Source organism: Cnephaeus nilssonii, assembly GCF_951640355.1.
Source record: "Cnephaeus nilssonii genome assembly, chromosome: 5".
Taxonomy (NCBI): domain Eukaryota; kingdom Metazoa; phylum Chordata; class Mammalia; order Chiroptera; family Vespertilionidae; genus Cnephaeus; species Cnephaeus nilssonii.
In genome coordinates, this window is record NC_137076.1 from 18,542,499 (window position 1) to 18,557,275 (window position 14,777).

The 14,777-nt window shown below is 55.7% G+C and overlaps 1 protein-coding gene across 1 annotated transcript; it reads right to left on the bottom strand.

The window, feature by feature from the left end:
• Positions 1–362: 362 nt before the first annotated feature.
• Positions 363–12,705, bottom strand: SLC5A5 (solute carrier family 5 member 5). Its single transcript, XM_079770817.1, has 15 exons — positions 12,015–12,705; positions 11,195–11,260; positions 10,842–10,893; positions 10,600–10,667; positions 8,881–9,035; positions 8,318–8,458; positions 8,096–8,225; positions 7,194–7,282; positions 6,314–6,426; positions 6,175–6,245; positions 5,684–5,770; positions 5,418–5,611; positions 2,983–3,101; positions 2,207–2,322; positions 363–696 (listed from the first exon to the last, which is right to left on the bottom strand). Exons 1-15 carry the CDS (start codon positions 12,369–12,371, stop codon positions 526–528), a joined length of 1,929 nt encoding a protein of 642 aa, XP_079626943.1. The 5' UTR covers positions 12,372–12,705; the 3' UTR covers positions 363–525.
• Between the last annotated feature and the right edge of the window lie 2,072 nt (positions 12,706–14,777).

A 14,777-nucleotide genomic window follows, 5' to 3' on the forward strand; every position in this document is an offset into this window, starting at 1 on the left:
TTAATGAATGAGATGGAGAAAATGTCCAGACACAGGAGGAAAGCTGAAACATTATCCTCCTTCCTCCTCCCATCCTGCTCCCCAGGTCAGAGGCCATGTACCATCTGACCCTTCAAAGGAGGAAAACAAGGAAGAGGTGAAGGAGGAAAAGCTGGTGTCCACCTCTCAATGTATCTCTGGTTTGTTCTGTGGCCTTGGCCACATCCCTGCCCCTCTCCAGTTCTCAGATCCCCTGCCTGTGAAATGAGATACAGAGGGGCTGGGCCCAAGAACCTCCAAAATCCTTGCTAAGGTTCAGACACCTCGCAGAAAGAGCTGGGGTCTTTCTTAGACCCTAAGGTTGGACCTGGAAGTTTCCCATGTTCTCCAGAGGGGATTCCAACATCTTTTTATTGTAGGTATGGAAAATTCCAGCCTCGTTTTGGGGGTGCTTGCAGGGGTACAGCATCTAAGACTAACTAACTGCTGACTGGAGGTGGGGCTTCCCCATGAGTTTCCATTCCAGGCGGCCAGTCCTGGGCTGGTTCAGAGGTCTGTCTCCCGCAGGTCACGACCACCCTCACGTCCTCTGCCGGGGTTCCAAGAGCCAGAGCTAGCTCCATTCACCTCCTTCTGCCCCAGGAAGAGCAGCTGGTCCTCGTTCGTGGGCAGGAAGCCAGGAGGCCTCTTGGCCCTGGGCGGCAGTTCCTCGGCCCCCTGTGGAGAGGAGAAAAGAAAGACCCCTTCAGCGCTTCCTTTTTCTGTGTTAGCTCATCTCCCAGATGGGGACACTGAGGGCCTGGGAGGATGGATCCTGGGCAGGGTTGCACAATGTCCTCTTGTCCAGCGCCTCAGCCAGTTCCCTCGGTCTCCAAAGTCTCCATCCACTTCTCTTCCCTTCCCTTCTCTGCTCCTGCTAGACAGTGGGCTTGGTACACAGTGAGTGCTTAATAAATGAGGAGATGAAACAGGGAGTCCAAAGCAGGGCAGTGAATCAGACCCCTCAGGGACAGTGTTCCCCAAACTCAAGGCATTCACATAGCAACCACGAGGCTTTGAGCAAAGTCTGTCTGGCCCATCACATTTCCTTAGGTAAGATGATCTCCATGTTGACTCACTTTTTTGTTTGTTTGTTTTTAAAATATATTTTTATTGATTTCAGAGAGGAAGGGAGAGGGAGAGAGAGACCGGAACATCAATGATGAGTGAGAATCATTGATCGGCTGCCTCCTGTATGCCCCACACTGGGGATCGAGCCCACAACCCAGGCATATGCCCTGATTGGGAATCGAACCATGACCTCCTGGTTCATAGGTTGCTGCTCAACCACTGAGCCATGCCAGCTGCACTGTTTTTATTTTTTGTTAAGCCTCATTCGATGATATTCCCCCCCCGCCCCCTTTTTTTTTTGGAGAGAAGGGCTGGAGGAGGAAGAGAGAGAAAAAAAATCCATGAAGGAGAGACACATCGATTGGTTGTCTCTCGCGCACACCCTAACCAAAGCTTGGGATTGAGCCTGCAACCGAGGTACGAGGTATGTGCTCTTGATGGGGAATCGAACCTGAGGCTTTTCTGACTGCAGGCCAACACTATAACCGCTGAGCCATTCTGGCCAGGGCTGAGTCACTTTTGAATTAACTAATTTTATTTTTAGGAGAGACTTTATATCAATACCCTAAAGGCAAACCAGTTTCACCTGCCATAGATTGAAAGTAAGTGTAAAAACAGCCGAAACCGGTTCGGCTCAGTGGATAGAGCATCGGTCTGCAGACTGAAAGGTCCCAGGTTCGATTCCGGTCAAGGGCATGTACCTTGGTTGCAGGCACATCCCCAGTAGGGGGTGTGCAGGAGGCAGCTGGTCGATGTTTCTCTTTCATCGATGTTTCTAGCTCTCTGTCCCTCTCCCTTCCTCTCTGTAAAAAATCAATAAAATATATATTTTTTTAAAAAGTAAGTGTAAAAACAGATGCACTGTGGTTTTTTTTTTTTTTTAATGAAAAGTATGAACTTCTGCTTAGTCTTTGTTAAAGGGGATAATAAAAAGTGTTGAAGATACATCACCTCCCAACTGAGTCTCTCCACTGGTGGTAACAAGAAGTTGAGAAAGACAGTGGCTGGTCATCATGTAATTCCCTTGAGTTATGGCCATGCCCAGAGCACCCCAAGCTACTGCACAGCTACTTTACTGTCCCTTCCCCCATCTTGGGAACCCCGCCCTGAGACTGACCTTCACCAAGCTGTCATCCTGGGTAGCCACTTCTTCCTTGGGAGCCACTGATGCTGTCTGCAATGTGAGGTCCCACCACAGCAAACCAGGACCCAGGGCACTGCGCTTGGTTGGGCCTGGGGGTCAGAGAGAATTGGGGTCATTAAGTGAGGGGTGGCCAAAACCGGAGACTGGGAAGGGAAGGGAGAGCTCAGATGGACTCCAATCCAAGATCTGATAGTGACCCACTGGGCGACCCTGGCAAGCCTCTGCCCCCAGCCAGGCTTCAGTTTTCTCATCTATACATCAGTGGATGGCCAGGAGGGGCCAGTGTGTGGTTCTGTTCACAGCACAGAGACAGACTCAATAAATGCCTGGTAAAATGTAAAGTCTTCACTCAGAAAGCTGGAACAGGTGCTGTTATTACTATTGATTTCTCTTTCTCTCTTTTCACTTCTTTCAGAATTCCCTGTGGAATGCGTAGCGGCCAAGGTCCGGATGAGAAGGTGTTTCAGCACCACGGACAGCATCTCGCGGCCTTACCCCACATTCTCTAGCAAGGACTTAATCTTTGGGGCTGTGCATTGTGTCTCAGTTTCCGCCTTTGCAAAATAGGACAAGCCCTGCAAGGTGCAGGGTGGTCCTGAAGATGACACAGCGTAACGGGCACAGATGTGTCCAGTACATAGTGGCTGCTTGGCCAGTGGGAACTTCCTTCCTCTTCTTCCTGCCCAGTGGGTCCTGGAGGCAGAGGGATGCACAGGGTGACCTCTGAGGAAGCCATTTGCCCTGCTTACCCGTCAGGTAGCTGATGAGGGCTCCACACAGCATGGTGCTCAGTGTGCCCAGGGCACCATAATACAGATAGGAAATGGCGTAGAAGCTGTCAGCCAAGGTGGGTCGACCAGGGTCCATTCTGGGGGTGGGAGAGACGAGCCTGAGGTCTTGAAGCCACTCTTGATTCATTCCCTTCCTTTCATCTTCACTGCCACAGCTTAGCCCAGTCCTCCATTACTGGTCACCCAGATGTGTGCAGTAGCCAAATACTTCTCTCCCACTAACCTGCCCTCACCTCCAGGCTGTTTCCTCACACAGCCAGAGGGCGTGTTACCAAAATGTAACTCAGATAACCTCCTGCCTCTGCTCATTACCCTCTGTGGCTCACTGCTGTCCTCAGAATAAAACCACATTAAACTCTTAGAAGAAAACATAGGCGTGAATCTTTATGACTCTGGGTTTGGCAACCGTTACTTGGATATAACACCAAAAGCACAAGCAACCGAAGAAAACATAGATAAATTGGACTTCATAAAAATTAAAAATCCTTGTGCATCAAAGAACACTGTCAAGAGAAGAAAAGACAACCCACAGACTGGGGATGGAAGGAGACTTTACTTTGGGGGGTGAGTGCACGATGCAGTATGCAGATGGTGTGTTATTGAGTTGTACTCTTGAGACTTGTATGGTTTTATGTCACCCCAATAAATTCAATTAAAACACACACACACACACACACACACACACACACACAAAGACAACTCACAGAATGGGAGAAGATATTTGCAAATCACACATTTGATAAGGATCTAGTATCTAGAATACATAAAGATATAGAGAATATATAAATTACAGCTCAACAATAAAAAGACCCAATTTGAAAATGAACAAAGAATTTAAGTAGACATTTCTCCAAAGAAGATATACTCATGGCCAACAAGCACATGAAAAGACAGTCAACATCAGTTGTCATTAGAGAAATGCAAATCCAAACCACAATGAGATACCACCTCACACCCACAGGATGGCTAGAATTTTTTAAAAAGGAAAATGACGAGTGTTGGTGGAGAAATGGGAACCCTCGGACATGGCTTGTGGGGATGTGAAATGGTGCAGCTGCTGCAGAAGACAGTCTGGTGGCTCCTCAAAAAGCTAAACATAGAATCGCCATGTGACCCAGCAATTCCACAGCTAGGTATAGACCAAGAGAAATGAAACGTATGTCCACACCAAAACTTGTACATGAATGCTCATAGCAGCACTGGTCACATTCACCAAAAGGTAGAAACAACCAAAATATCCATCAATTGATGAATGAAAAAAACAAAACTCGGTCGATCCACACAAGGAAGTGCTACTCAGCCACAAAGAGGAATGAAGCACTGGCAAGCACTACAACATGGATGAACCTGGAAAATACCATGCTGAGGGAGAGAGGTCAAACAGAGAAGGCCACACATTGTATGAATCCATTTATATGAAATGTCCAGAACAGGCAAATACATAGTGACAGAAAGTGCATTAGTGGTTGCCAGGGGCTGGGGAATAGGAAGTGACTGCTAATTGGCACACGGCTTCTTTTTGAAATGATGAAAAATTTCTAGAGTTGGTTAGTGGTGGTGGTTGTATAATCATGCAAATATACTAAAACCCACGTTTAAATGACTAATTTTTAAAATATATTTCTTTATTGATTCCAGAGAGGAAGGGGGAGGGAAAGAGAAACATCAATGATGAGAGAGAATCATCGATTGGCTGCCTCCTGCACGCCCCCTACTGGGGATTGAGCCCGGAACCGGGGCCTGTGCCCTGACTGGGAAGCCAAGAATCCAACTGTGACCTCCTGGTTGATTCATAAGTCGACTCTCAACCATAGAGCCATACCGGCTGGGCTTAAATGACTAATTTTATGGTCTGTAAATGAAGTCACAATGGAAAAAATCAGACCACCAAAGCCCTAGCTGGTTTGGCTCAGTGGATAGAGCATCAGCCTGTGGACTGAAGGGTCCCAGGTTTGATTCCAGTCGAGGGCACATGCCCAGGTTGTGGGCTCCATCCCCAGTAGGGGCTGTGCAGGAGGCAGCCGACCAATGATTCTCTCTCATCGTTGATGTTTCTATCTCTCTCTCCTTCTCTCTTCCTCTCTGAATTCAATAAGACTATATACACTAAAAAAATAAAAAATAAATAAAATATGGAAGACACTTGTTAATTGAAAAAAAAAAAAAATCAGACCAAATTCCTCTGGCTGGACCTCGTCTCCTATTCTTCCTTCTCCCTTTCAATCCACTCCAGCCTCACCGTAGCCAGTGCACTGATGTGAACCTGGGATCCCTCGGTCCCTCAGCTGGGACCGCCCTTCCCTCACCTCTTACCAAGCCCGCTCCTCCTCACGTGGGACTGGGTTTAGGGTCCCTTCCTGGCCACATTCTCTCAGCCGAGCCTCCCCGCTCACCTGGTGGCCGCACCGGAGGCGTTGGCGATGAGGAGCGGGCCCAGGAGGCCAGAGGCGTTGGCGGAGGGCCCCGCACAGCCCGCCGCGGAGGACGGCAGGACCCCCATGGTCTTCGCTGTGGGCGGGTACAGAGTGGCGCCCACGGCCACCCACAGGGAGACGATCAAGCCCGCCAGCAGCCCGGAGAGCACGCCCTGGGAGCGGAGCCCGAGTCAGCCTCGGGGAGCGGCTGGCCCCGCCCCCAGCCCCGCGCCGGCCCCACTCACCGGCGTGTTGCAGGCGGGGAGGAAGATCCCCAGGGTGAAGGCTCCGAGGAGGGGGCCGCTGAGGACGCCCATGACAGTGAAGGAGCCCTGCGGAGCGGTGGGGGGGAGGGGGGTGACTGAGGGCAGAGCCACCCACCTCTCCAGCCTCAGTTTACCCGCTGGGAAAGCAAGACCTGAGGAAGCCCCCTGCGGGCCTGAGATTCCTCTGTGCCTCAGTTTCCCTAGGGGAGGGAAGCCCTGTTTCCGTCTGCCCTGGGCTGGAGGCAAAGGTGCCCATTCTCTCCCCTAACGGATGCGGATGCGATCGATCCCACATCCAGTCCCTTCCTGCCCCCAGGCCACCGCCTCCCCATCCCCCTCCCCCCACCTCCTCCCCGGTGGCTGCAGGCAGTATCCGCCCGCCGGTGGCAGACGGAACCCAGGGAGGGTGTGGCCCTCCCTAACCTCAGTGCAAGGCCGAAGGTGCGCGACCTCTTGGGGCGAGGGCTCACCTGGAGGACCCCGCCCCCCAGCAGTGAAGACAGAGCCGCCACGGAGATACAGGCCGAGCCGTAAATGAGCGCTGCAGCGAGGGGTGCACCGTCAGTGAGGAGAGGCTCCCTGGCCCCCCACCCAGATCCCCCAACTCACAGAGCCCCTTGGAGACGATGACGAGCCTGCGGGGTGCCAGGCCGGGCAGCCGCGGTTTGATGAGGTCCTCCACAGTGACCGCAGCCATGGCATTGATGCTGGTGGATGCGGTGCTGGGGGCAGGACCGGGAGGGAGAGTGTGTGGTCAGGCCGTACCCAGAGGCTGGCCACACCATCTCTGGGGCCCACCTGCTGGGGAGGCCCCCTGCTGGCCACACCATCTGACCTTCCAGGACCCCACCTAGCCATGGGCAGAGGCATGGGGGATAGACTCCCCAAAGAGTGGAGGAGATGCCTACCCTACTCCCACTCCACAGACTTGAGATTCCCCCCCCCAACACACACACACACACACACACACACACACACACACACACACAGGAGCAGGGATACCCGTAACCAGGGACACGGATGACACAAGTTCTTGTTACAGAGTAATAATGGGGTGCAGAGAACTGCCACCTGGGACTCTGGTCACCCTGTGGCCAGAAGTCATGCAAGACTTACAACCACCAGAATGTGAGTCCCCTGAGGGCAGGAGAGGAGGACTACTTGGTCACGGCTGTGCCCCCCAGGATTTAAAACAGCAGCTTTACAACATAGTAGTTCTCAATAAACATTTGTTTGGGAAAGAAGGATGGAGAGAAGGAAGAAAGGGGAGCCAGATGTGGCTGCCAGGTACTGAGGTGAAGACCCCACAGTTGGGGTCCTTGTGCCCAGGGCGTGCCCTCTGCCACACCCACCTGAGCTGCCTGCTGGGAACCAAGCAGGAACTGTAAATGGTAGACACCGTCCAGAGCATTCTATCCCGAAGGGGGGCGGCTGGTAGGGACACGGCGCTGAGGGGCTGGGACATGGCGGGGCGAGCAGGGCCACTCACCTGAGGGTGCCACTGTAGGCACAGGCCAGGAAGAGGCCAGGGACTCCAGGCAAGTCCTTGAAGATGTCCAGCACGAGCAGGGGCATGTACTGGGGGGAGGTGGGGGTCAGCCTCCAGGACAGGAGCACCCAGAGCTTCTGTCTGTCCTCACCCTGCATGGCCCCAGCGCCCAGTGCAGGCCGGGCTCACAGTGGGCACTTAGTGTGTGTTTGTTGATGGGCTGCATGCACCTGTGATTGCCACTGAGCCCCGGCACGCACAGAGCCCGGGGATCCCAGTGAGGCTGGGCCCCGTGTCATCGCTTTATTGACGAGGACAGTGAGGCTGAAAGGTGCAGCCCTGCCTGAGGTTGCAGTCAGGATTCTGACCCCAGAGGACGGCAGATGCAATAGCCTTGTAGCCTCTGTCCACTCTGTACCCTGTGGCTAGAGCTGCCCTTGACTTGCCTGCGGACCTTAGACAGTTGCCCCCTACCCTCTCCAGCCTCAGTTTGCTCATCTGTAAAGCGGGCACCATGACATCCTTGGCCTTATCACATACTGAAGGATTTGATGGGACACTAACTGCTTGTGAAGGGAGGGAACAGCATGAGGCACAGGGTCGGTGCTTGGGACACGGGAGCTGGTCATTATTATTAATATCAACACCATCACTGTGTGTTGGACCACGGTCCCATCTTCTCCTTGATACCCCTCAGGGAGCCTGACTCTAGATCTGAATGTGTCCCTCTCCTGCTCACATCTACCATGGCTCCTCACTGCCTCCCAGATCCGCCTCTGAGCCAAGCTCTCTCCTGCTTCTGCACCTTCTTCTACCATCACCCCCAGAGATTCATCCATATAGAGAGAGATTCAGAGTGGGGGTGGGGTCAGGAGTGGCCTAGGAGCCTGGACCACACTCACCTGGTCGGGGGCAGAAATACGCCCTGTGAGGAGGGGGTCGCAGTCCATATAGAGTGTGAACATGACGATGCCGCAAGCAGCAGCACTGGACACAATCAGGAACAGGCCCAGCTGGTTGATGAGCAGGGCCCTATGGGGAGGTGTGCCTCAGGCTGGGGATGCGGGGAGGGGGGAGCGGTGCATCCTAGAGATCCCCATCCTGCCCCCCCCCCAAACACTTACAGCTTGGCCTGCTTCTCTGTGCGGCAACCCACATAGCGCTGCACCTGTGCTTGGTTCACGCCATACATTGAGAGCCACACCAACGTGCCGCCCACCGTAAGAGTCCAGAATGTGTACCGACTCCGTGGGTCTGGGTCAAAGCTGGATGAGGGCAGGGCAAGCCATCCATGTGGGGATACCACATTGAATTCACTTTCCCAAGGGGCCCAGATGGCCATTACCCTTAAGGGCCTTAAGGGGACATTTGGGATGGGTTTTGAAGTGTGAATAGGAGTTTGACTGATTGAAAATTCATTTATTTGTTTACTGAGTCATCTGTGTTTGTGCTCCAAAACCATTTTTTCTGTGCCTATCTGGGACCTCAGAGAGCCTTCAGTTTCCAGTCTGGCCGGAGGTCGGGGTAGGGGAGTACAGAGAAGGGGAGCCAGGGTGCTATCTTTGGGGAGCCTGGGGAGGGAATCAGGGTAGTCTTCCTGGAGCAGTAGGCACTGGCTGGCTTCTCCCAGGGCAGAGGGATGCCTGCTCCATCTTTGTGCATCATCCCCCTCTACATTTTCACTCACTCCAACAGGTTGATCCGGGAGTGGTTCTGGGCAAGCTTGAACACCTGCCTGGGCCCGCCCACAAGCATGGTCCCACGAACCAGGACAACCCAGAAGCCAGCCAGCATCACCACAACCTGGAACACATCAGTCCAGATCACAGCCTTCATGCCGCCCTGCAGGATGTGACAGAGAGGGAGAGAGGGGGTCAGACAGAGACCTGTCTGGGGCCTGCAAGACAGGACAGAGAGAGGCAAAGAGGGAGCAGATAGGAGACCTGGCTGGGGCCAGTCTGGCCTGGCCTCCAGCAGTAGCTGGGACCAATGCCCCTTTCTGCCTCAGTTTCCTATCTGTAAAGTAGGGTTAATAACAGGACTCTCCTGCCCTGGCTGGTGTGGCTCAGTAGGTTGGAGTGCTGTCCCATACAAGGAAAGGTGGCGAGTTTGATTCCCAGTTGGGGCAGGGGTTGGATCTCCTGTTGGGGTGCGTTTGGGAGGCAACCGATGGATGTTTCTCTCTCTCTCTCTCCTCCCCTTTCCTCTCTCTAGAATCAATTAAAACAAATAACAGTACTCTCCTTATGGTGATGTAAGAATTAAATTAGTTAATATGAGAAAAAATATTTGGAATGGCACATAGAAGTGTTCAGTGAGTGAGTGATGGCTGCTACTATTATTATTATTACCATTATTATTACCTGCTGTGTTTACCCTTCCAGCCTCCATGCTTTCACATTCCCATGGCAGCCCCTGCATTTTCCTTTGGAGAAGCCCCTTTTCCCTCATAGCCTGTCCAGGTGAGGCCAATCCTGCTCCCAGCTCCAAGAATAGCCAATTAGGATATCCAAACCCCAAAAGGTGAAGGGATTAAGCCAAAAAACCAAAAACCTCATAGACACAGACAACAACATGGCGATGACCGAAGAGGAAGGGGAGTGTGGGGAGGTAGAAGAGGGCATCGGGGGGATAAGTGGTGCTGGAAGGAGACGTCTTGGGGTGGTGAACACACAATACAGCGTACAGATGATGCATTATAGAATTGTACACCTGAAACCTATATACTTTCATTAACCAATGTCACCGCAATAAATTTTCAATTAAAAAAAATATCCCAGCCCTAGCTGGTTTGGCTCAGTGGATAGAGTGTCAGCCTGCAGACTGAAGGGTCCCGGGTTTGATGACGGTCAGGGGCACATGCCTGGGTTTGGTCTCAATCCCCAGTAGGGGGTGTGTGGGAGGCAGCTATCAGTGATTCCCTCTCATCATTGATGTTTCTATCTCTCTCGCCCTCTCCCTTCCTCTCTGGTAATCTGGAAATCAATAAAAATATTAAATAAAATATCCCAGCCCCCAAAACTTCTGTTCATTCTGCGCACAAGACCAAAGCCGGCCAAACAGAGCCCTCCTGGACTTTCGCCAGCCCATCCTGAAACAGGAACCCACTTTCTGCCAAAGGGATGGATGCACGGAGCTGATGGAACCCCAGAGATGGCAGAGGTACACAGAGGACACTGTTGTAGCCCCTGGATCCAGCCAGGCCTGAAGCTACCTTATCCCTGGACCCTAACCAATAAGCCTTTCAAATATTCTTTCTATGAAGATGAGGAAACAGGCCCAGCTGACCCTGGGCTTCCTCAGGAGGAAGGGAAAGTGGGGAGTATAGACAGCCAGCCCAGGGTCTCCCCTATCCAACGGGCCTGAAGCTCCCAAGTGGGGCCGGGGGCGGGGGGGAGTCACTCACCACAGTGGTGTACAAGGTGCAGATGACTCCAGTGGACAGGAGTGACCCCCAGATGTCCAGCCCGGTCACTGTTCAAGGAAACCCCCCCCATTAGGCCACCAAGTGGGGTGCAAATTTGGACTCCAGTGTCTTGGGCTCTCCTCTCTCCAGGACTCTTCCCTCCCAAGTGGCCCTGGGACAGCCCTGCCGCCTCCTCTGGTATAGCCTGTAAGACACCCTCCCCTGACCTCCCAGAGCCAAACCTTGGTTCAGGATGAGTGCAGGGGCGTAGATCACGATGCCAGTGTATAGCACCTGCAGCGGGGAGGGGGAGGTAGGGTGGTGGTTGTGGTGACTGGGAATGAATCCAGAGATGGGAGAAGCAGAGTGTTTGGGGTAGAGAGGAGGCAGGTGGGCAGGGCCATGCAAGTGGGGGCTGGGTCAGGTCAGGTCTGGCAGAAGGGGTGGCTGGTAGACCTGACTGGAGTGGGCAGAGCAGGGGCAGAGCCTTGGAGATGGGACCCACAGGGATAGGTGGTGAAGGATGGGGGAGGGTTGTGGGCGGGGCGGACGAAGGCAGGACCCTGCGGGAGAGGGCAGGGCCCAGGCAGCTCACTGTGGCCATCAGGTACTGCAGGGTCCCACAGAGCCTCACAGCTCGGCTGAAACGAAGCTCCAGGTACTGCAAGGAGGGGCCGAGGGCTCGTGGTCACCTGGACAGATCCTACCTAGGGGCGCGAGACCTCTGGGTTCCTTCCCCCGCCCCCTTGGCTCCTGCCCTCTCTCCAGAGGACAGCTTTGCTCTCTGCACTCTTGCCCGTGGGAACCTTGACCAAGTGCACACATTCCCACCAGTCCTCACACACCTGTGCACACCCACCATCTCCATGCCTGTGCCCATGGCATGTGTGTACACGTCCCCCCCCCCCCCCACACACACACACACTGGTGGCCAGCCGTTACTAGCCTCGATTTTAATCACTTCGCCCACTGCCTAAGGAAGGTCCTGTAATTAGCCAGGTTGGACACATGGGAAATCTGAGCAGAGGCCTGTCCCTTGCCAAAGTGGGAGACAGAGGGGAAGTCAGGTTTGGAATTCCCAGCCCGCCATCCGACAGCACTCAGGCATCTACATGCTGAGGCATGTGGGGGGCAGGTGTGTACCTGCCCACAGGTGAGTGCAAACCTGGCCCCACCCCCTGCGGGCTTCCACCGAAGAGAACCAGGACACCGGCTCCTCTTCCTCCTTCCTGCCCCTGGCCTCACTGCCTGGGGCTTCTTCCCAGAACCCTGCCCACCTGGATGCCTACAGGGCGGGGGCGGGCACGAAAGCACCAAGAAGCCCCTCTGTGTACCCCTGCACAGCCCCAGGGCTCCCCCCAGGGCATCCCCGCGTTCCCAGCCAGCAGGTCCGGCTCCCGGCCGCGGCCCAGTACCTGGTATGTGCTGGTGAGGCCCAGGCGGTAGAAGACGGGCAGGTAGAAGGCAGCGGTCAGCAGGGAGTTGAGCAGCTGGCCCAGGCACATCCAGAGGAACTTGAGGCCGTAGCGGTAGGCCTCTGCGGGCACGCCCAGCACCTGCACTGCCGACATGAAGCTGGCGGCCAGCGAGAGGCCGACGGGGAGGGCGGTCAGGCGCCGGCCCCCCGTGAAGAAGTCCTCAGCGCTGCGCTGTCCGCCCCGCGCCAGCCCCACCCACAGCCCGATGCCCATGGACACGAGGAGCATGAGAGCGAAGACCCCATAGTCCCAGGCTCCAAACGTGGCCCGCGTCCCCGCCCCGACGGCGGCCATGAAGTGCAGGTGCAGGGACCAAGCGCGACCCCGCCCACCCGCCCGGGAGGTAGGCGGCGGCGGAGGCAGGGACCGAGCGGAGGCGGGAGGATGCTCGGCCTCCGCCGCGAGGCGCACGCCTGTTCCCTGCGGTTCCTGGCGGCCTTCCCTGAGGCCCGCTGCCTCCCGGTCTCCCCTTTCCGTCTAGGCGGTTGCCTCCGCTGTCTGTCTGTCTGTCGGTCCACCTCGCCTCCCCCTCCGTCGGGCTGCCTGCCCCGCGAAGCCGCGTGTCTGCCGCCTGGGCTCCGTCCCGCTCCCGGGAGGCGCGCTCAGCGCTGACAGCAGGCGGTCTCGGTGAGGCTTAAAGGGGCGGCCCCGGGCAGCGGGCTGCGAACTTATTGGGCTCCCGCCCAGGTCAGCAAAACTCCACCCCCAGACCCGCCCGCACCCTTTCCTCCCTGGACGGGGTCGGTCACGTGAGTGTCTGCTGGGGGCGGGGGCGGGGAGGCTTCGTGTGGCCCTGCACCCTGGCTGTCCTGTCTCCCGTTGACTGGTGTGGGAAACTGAGGCTCAGAGATGACTGTCACTCACCCCAGGCCGCACAGCGGGGGGCAGTGGCCTCCGCATTCAACCCCCGCCGTGCCGGAGTGCCTTTGAGCTACCCGGAGCTCACTCTCCCACAGGACTGGGGTTCACTTTCAAGGCTGCGGGGTCCTCTAAGGAGAACTGGACTCGCCCGAACCCCCTCTCCAACTGGACTCTCCTAGAGCCTAGCAGGAGCGCATCACCAAACCCCACCCTCGGGCTAAGCCGCCTGGAAGACATGGGGGCCAGTCCTTGGTGCATATGTCCCGGGAGAGGCGCGCCTCCCTGGGCCGGTCTCCCCATCCGTAAGGAGGCATAAAGGAGGCCCTGCCTCAGGGAACCCGCAGGGCACAAACCTGGCACAGACAGAGCCTTTTCATTCCTTTCTTAAGTTACTCGTTGGTTCCTTGTCAAACACGCACAGAGCATCTGCCTGTGTCGGGCATACTGTACAGTAAAGGTCGTGCGGAGGGGCTGTCAGTGGCCATGAACCCGAATAAGTGGTAGACCCCTGACTACCTGGGAAGGGGGCGTCAGGCGTGTGCCCACCACACAAATGAGGACCCTGAGACGGGAAGTCCCTTGCCTGGGGTCATGCCATCAAGGTACCCAGACACTGTCATTTTGGGGCCCTTCGCTGGGGGACCCAGAAGGGACTTTGGCCTCTGGTGGCTCCATCCTCTGATTCGCCCTCGAAAAGCTGGGTACCTTCCTCCGTAAGGGGGCGGGACCTAAAAATCCGCGGGTGGAATGCTACCCCCCCCCCCCCCCGCCCAGCCCCGCAGTCCTCACCGGCCTCTGTCGCCCCCTGGTGGCCCCCTCTGGCCTACATGCGCCGCCCCAGCTGAGTCCAACGTGTAGGCCCCTCTCTTAGGTCTCCGATACCGCAACTGTCACGCGGCCATCTGTGGCTCGCTGGCTTGCCCCCTCCGCCTCCGCCGGGAGGATGTGGAAGACACCAGCTCCTCTTCCTTCCACCTCCATTATTTTTCCAGGCCCAGGTGTGACATCTTCCTGGAAAACCTGCTGGGAAAGGGGAAATCCGGCAGGGATCTCTTCCCGAAAAGTCATGCAAACCAATTACAACATATGCAAACCTGTCCTGTCTCCCCAGGGAGGTTCTTGGAGGGGGTACCATTTGGTGTCAGCATGAGTCTTCCCCTACCCTACCCTGGAGGGGGGGTGGGGACCCAACCACAGACTGACACCTGGGCTAAGGCCTGTTCATGGAGCACCTACTGTGCACAAGGCCCTGCACCAAGCGCTGGGGACCAGGTGGACCCACTGGGCACACAGGATCAGGACACTGACCCAGCCAGCAGATGAATGCCCATCTCAGAAGTGACTGGGTGACAAGAATGATGGCCTGGGGGCAACCATATATGGGGCCTGTGGGTGGGGCACGTTCTGGGTGGTGAGTGGAGACTTACAGGCAGAGAATGAGCCAGGCTGGGGGAAGGGCCAGGGGTGGAAAGGAGCTGGGCAGGGAGGGCCACTAGGGGATCTTGAGCCTTGGTGGGGGATGTGGATTTTATTCCAAGGGCACTGGGAAGCCACTGGAGAGTTTGGAGCAAATGAGAGATCTAATCAGTGGGGCTTAGCGGGGCAGACCTAATAATAGACCTAATGAGATGGGAGAAATGGGTGGATTCACAATGTTCCGGAATTCCAGGACGTGAGAGGAGGAGGTTCAGAGTTGGGAGCCCTGGGGGGGTAGGCAGGGCCATCTCCTGTGCCTGCTGGGGAGTTGGGGCAGGAAGCATGGAGGGGGGCAGGGAGCAGGGTGGAGAGAAGTAGCACCTCAATGGGAAGGGGACAGGCAGGGCCGCAGAATATGAAGGG

Bases quoted from the DNA above. Each gene is read 5' to 3' on its own strand.
- SLC5A5 (XM_079770817.1), bottom strand. From the start codon at position 12,371: ATGGCCGCCGTCGGGGCGGGGACGCGGGCCACGTTTGGAGCCTGGGAC. The intron at 7,283-8,095 runs GTGAGTGTGGTC...ACCTCCCCCCAG, and splicing joins GTATTTCTGCCCCCGACCAG to TACATGCCCCTGCTCGTGCT. The intron at 2,323-2,982 runs GTAAGCAGGGCA...TCTGACCCCCAG, and splicing joins CCTCATCAGCTACCTGACGG to GCCCAACCAAGCGCAGTGCC.